This window comes from Pelophylax lessonae, assembly GCF_965119305.1.
Source record: "Pelophylax lessonae genome assembly, chromosome: 7".
Lineage (NCBI taxonomy): Eukaryota > Metazoa > Chordata > Amphibia > Anura > Ranidae > Pelophylax > Pelophylax lessonae.
This window is the reverse complement of record NC_138774.1, coordinates 36,850,869-36,854,941: the sequence shown is the minus strand read 5'-3', so window position 1 is coordinate 36,854,941 and position 4,073 is coordinate 36,850,869. Positions and strand designations below refer to the sequence as shown.

Here is a 4,073-nt window from a genome sequence, read left to right as displayed (position 1 = left end):
AAAGTATTGATCTCTACTAGTGTAGCACCCTACAAGGTTGGTGCTAGGTAAAAGCATATTGACCCCTGTCTGCCTAACAGCAGGACCATGATTTTCAGCTGGACTGTCATGTCCCCCAGGTGTGGCTGCTGAGAGGGGAGTCTCCCCACTGGCTCCATGAGAAGATTCTCATTGGGCAGTGGAGGAAACTCAATCAGTGGCCCATTCAGGCCTGTATCTACCCCAGAAGGCAGATTCTGATGCAGAGGATTCTGGGAGTGTGTATAAGTTTGAGGGGAACGCATGACGCAGCGTCTTTGGCGGGAAGCAGAGTCCCAGTAGGGAGAGTACGACTGTCTCCCTTCCTGTCAGAAGGATCGGGTGTCTCGGGTGGCTGCCTGAGAATCCGGGAGAGAGAGAGCTGAGCTGCAGAGAGGATCCAGTGTGCCGAGGACCAGCGGAGGAAGAGGGGTTCAGTTCCAGGAAAGCCTTCCAAGGATGTTAGTACTGTGAACTGCCCCTGGGGGTCTGCCTAGTGTAGAGGGGACCACTCCGGTGAAGGTCCCAGGGATCTTGGAGCCCGCAAGTATCAAGGGGGTTGCCTAGTGAAAGGACCCTGAAGTGTTAAGGGGGTTGCCTAGTGAGAGGACCCTGGAAGTGTAGAGGGCGAACCAGCGGTTGGTCCCTGAAGAGTCAAGAGTGCAGTGTTAGGAGTTGCAGCAGCACAAGCAGTTACAAGGAGCTACCTCAGTCAGTGAAGGGCTGGAGGGAGTCATACATAGGGCTTTTGAGCTAGACAGAGTGTCAGGAGTCGAGGATTATTACAGTCCTGGATCTTCTGGTTAACCAAGGAGTTAAAGTCGAAGTTTCAGCACTTTCAGCAGAACAGTGTTTCAAGCACCAGGAAGCGTTGGTCGGCATTCAGCTGGCGTCAGGACAGCGCTAATAAGTATCTTTTCTACAAAGTGTCCCAGTTAAACCTAGTTCAGCCGGAGGAGTATCCCACTCATTCCCTTCTCCCATCCCCATTATAAAATAAACAAAACAAACCAAAGATGCCGGAATAGTCATTGTCTCAGCTCTCACACTTGGGTTTTCAACTTCAATGTGTTGGAAGTGTTCCTGGTAACAAATGGCAGACCCACATCAGTCCCGATGCCTGGAAATATTGCTACACTAGCATCATCTAACATGTTTCCAGTTTTTATATTGTCTTCTTCAGTACATCCCCAGTCACCTTGGTAGCATTTCCCCAATCTCTGACCCTCATTTCCTATATTAAGTTTGCAGTTCTCTCAATCATTGCATACAGTATATTAAACATTATGTACGGCCCTTTGGGGATGTCAGGGGCCGGATTTGAGGCAAACTTTAGCTCATAAGTTGATAACCGCTGATCTATAAACTATGGATTTCCTTGGATACATAAATATACAAATATACTGTATATCTATGGACCTCAATGATCCACTATGCTAGACTGTGCAAGTTCTAAGCATAAAGATCCATTGTGGTCAATAGTTGGTTGATGATCTCTTAAGAGACACATACTTTGGCCATTAAGGATGATTGAACCCTTCTTCCCCATTCCTCGATGGCAGATTTTGTAGTTTGGAGGGATACCTTACCTACTTTGTTGGCTTTATCGTCTTTCCCTGGGACATGTGTGCTTTACCTTGATGTTGGGACAGTAGATGCTTTGCATGTATCACTAGGCTGATAAGACTGTTGGTTCTTCTGATGAACATTATATACAGTATAGTATTTTGTTCCAGCTCCTTAAGAAGTTTACGAAATAGGCCAAGCTCAACCCACATCTACAATGATCTATGCTGGTTGACACGCATTGTCCTATCATTGACTTGTAAGTGGGAATGGAGAAACTATTTCTAAAATCAGTAATACTCTTCAGTATTTTATTAGCAGTACTATTCTTTGTGATATGAATCTTTTTAAGAATGTATAATACATGTAATTTTATAGATATTGGTATCTGTATGTTCACTTGCACCTTTAAAGTCCCATCATCGGAATTGCTTTGGTTTAAACATACTATATAGGGGGATGTTGGCTCTTTCCTTCTCAGAAAGGATTATTACCTCTCATTATTTTCATGTATATTTTACAGGCATAGTCCACCACTGTCATGATAACGAAGCCGGTCCAGCAAAATAATGTGCAACTGGTATTGGAGCAACTGCATGTAGACAGGAAGTGGTTGAAAGAGGCTGGAGGAGATCATCAGTACTGAGATACAAAATAAATGGTTTATGACTCACAGTACTTTAATTAAAAATCATCCATGTAGAGTTTAGACCCACATTATGTATTTTGTTGTTTCAGGGACCATGTCAACAGCAGACCACGTTAATCAGAGTTTAGCTTACATCTTCATCATTGTGGGTTTTGAGACCCTGAGGAACATAGAAATCTTTCTTTTTTCCCTTTTTTCTATCATGTACATCCTTACCTTGGGGGCTCATGTTCTTATTATCACACTTGTTCTAATGGATAACCGCCTACACAAGCCCATGTATCTCCTTTTGGCTAACTTTTCATTGGTGGAGGTTCTTTACACCACAGTGACTATTCCAAAGATGTTGGATGCTTTGCTAACGCGGAACAAAGAGATCCCCTCCACTGGCTGCCTTGCTCAGTTTTACTTTTTCTTTGCTTTTGGAGCAGCAGAGAATTGTTTCCTTGTTGTCATGGGCTATGATCGATATGCTGCAATCTGCCAGCCCTTACACTATACCAGGTTAATGACCAAAAGGACTACCTTGGGGCTGGCACTTGCCCCATGGATAGTTGGGTTTATAACAGCTGCCTGCCCCGCTATCTGGATATCCACCCTCAGCTTCTGTTTCCCAAATTACATCGACCACTTCTTTTGCGATTACTCGCCCCTTCTGAAGCTGTCTTGTGAGGACACTTCACGAGGAGAGTTCACCTTCTCTGTGATATCCTGGAGTTTAACCCTTGGCTGCTTTTGTCTCATCATGGTCTCTTACACCTTTATCATTTTCACAGTTCTGAAGATTCCATCTGTTGCAGGGCAAAAGAAGGCTTTCAGCACTTGTGCTTCCCACCTCACAGTGGTATTGATCTTTAATGGGACAATCATATTCATGTACATACGCCCCAATTCCCACATCAGGTTCACTCTTGACAAGGTGGTGTCCATCTTCTATTGTGTAGTGACCCCTCTGATGAACCCTATGATCTACTGCTTGAGGAACAAAGAGGTGAAAGCGGCCCTTAGAAAGGCTTTCATGAGCCAAAGGATCATAGCACAAGGAGGGTGACAACATCCCTAGAGACTTCAGTTCTACAAACTCCATAATACTCTAAAAATTAAAGACTTTCACTTTTGGTGTTGGCTATAACTGGCAATTATAATATCAAATTGTATATATATGTTGGAGGGGATGATAAGGGACTATATACAATACTTTAGTAATGAAAATGGTATCATTAGTAGTAATCAGTAGTGATGGGCTTAACGTTCGAGTCTAACGTCAGTTCAACTCGAACATTGGGTGTTCCTGTGTTCACCAAACACACAAACAAATGGGGCGCTTGGCGGGAAGTTCACCCGCCGATGAGTGCCCCACAGTGCACCGCGCAATTGCAGTGCATTATGTGCTTGTGATTGGCCAAAGCATGCACCTGACCTGTATGCTTCAGCCTATTACAGTACAATGTCCTGTCAGAGCCATGATTGGCCATATGCAGGGGGACTTTAGCCAATCATGGCTTAGGGGCTAAGTCCACGCCCCACACTATATAAGGCTGCTTACACAGCAGCCGTATGTTGTGTGTTAGGAGTGGAGATTAGGCAGGGTATTTATTGGATTGTGCTCTGATGTTTAATGCCGTCAGTGCAGTATAGTGTAGGGCTGATTCATCTTGTGTAACATGGTGTAGTGCAGTCAGTGTAGTGTAGGACTGTGCTGATTCTTGTGTAACAGTGTCGTGCAGTCCGTGTAGTGCTGTGCTGTTCTGTGATTCTTGTGTAACACGGTGCAGTGGGGCCACTAAAATGTTGGTGTATACAACATGTTTGTGTCACCCCACTGATCCCATTTTTTTCC

The 4,073-nt window shown here is 44.4% G+C and overlaps 1 protein-coding gene across 1 annotated transcript; it reads left to right on the top strand.

Annotated features, from left to right (window-relative positions):
* Positions 1–2,303: 2,303 nt before the first annotated feature.
* On the top strand, positions 2,304–3,284 carry LOC309559276 (olfactory receptor 6F1-like; the record flags this gene model as incomplete). The annotated part of the gene is made up of 1 exon (XM_082262500.1): positions 2,304–3,284. The coding sequence occupies one exon, from the start codon at positions 2,304–2,306 to the stop codon at positions 3,282–3,284; it is 981 nt and encodes a 326-aa protein (XP_082118626.1).
* Positions 3,285–4,073: the final 789 nt, after the last annotated feature.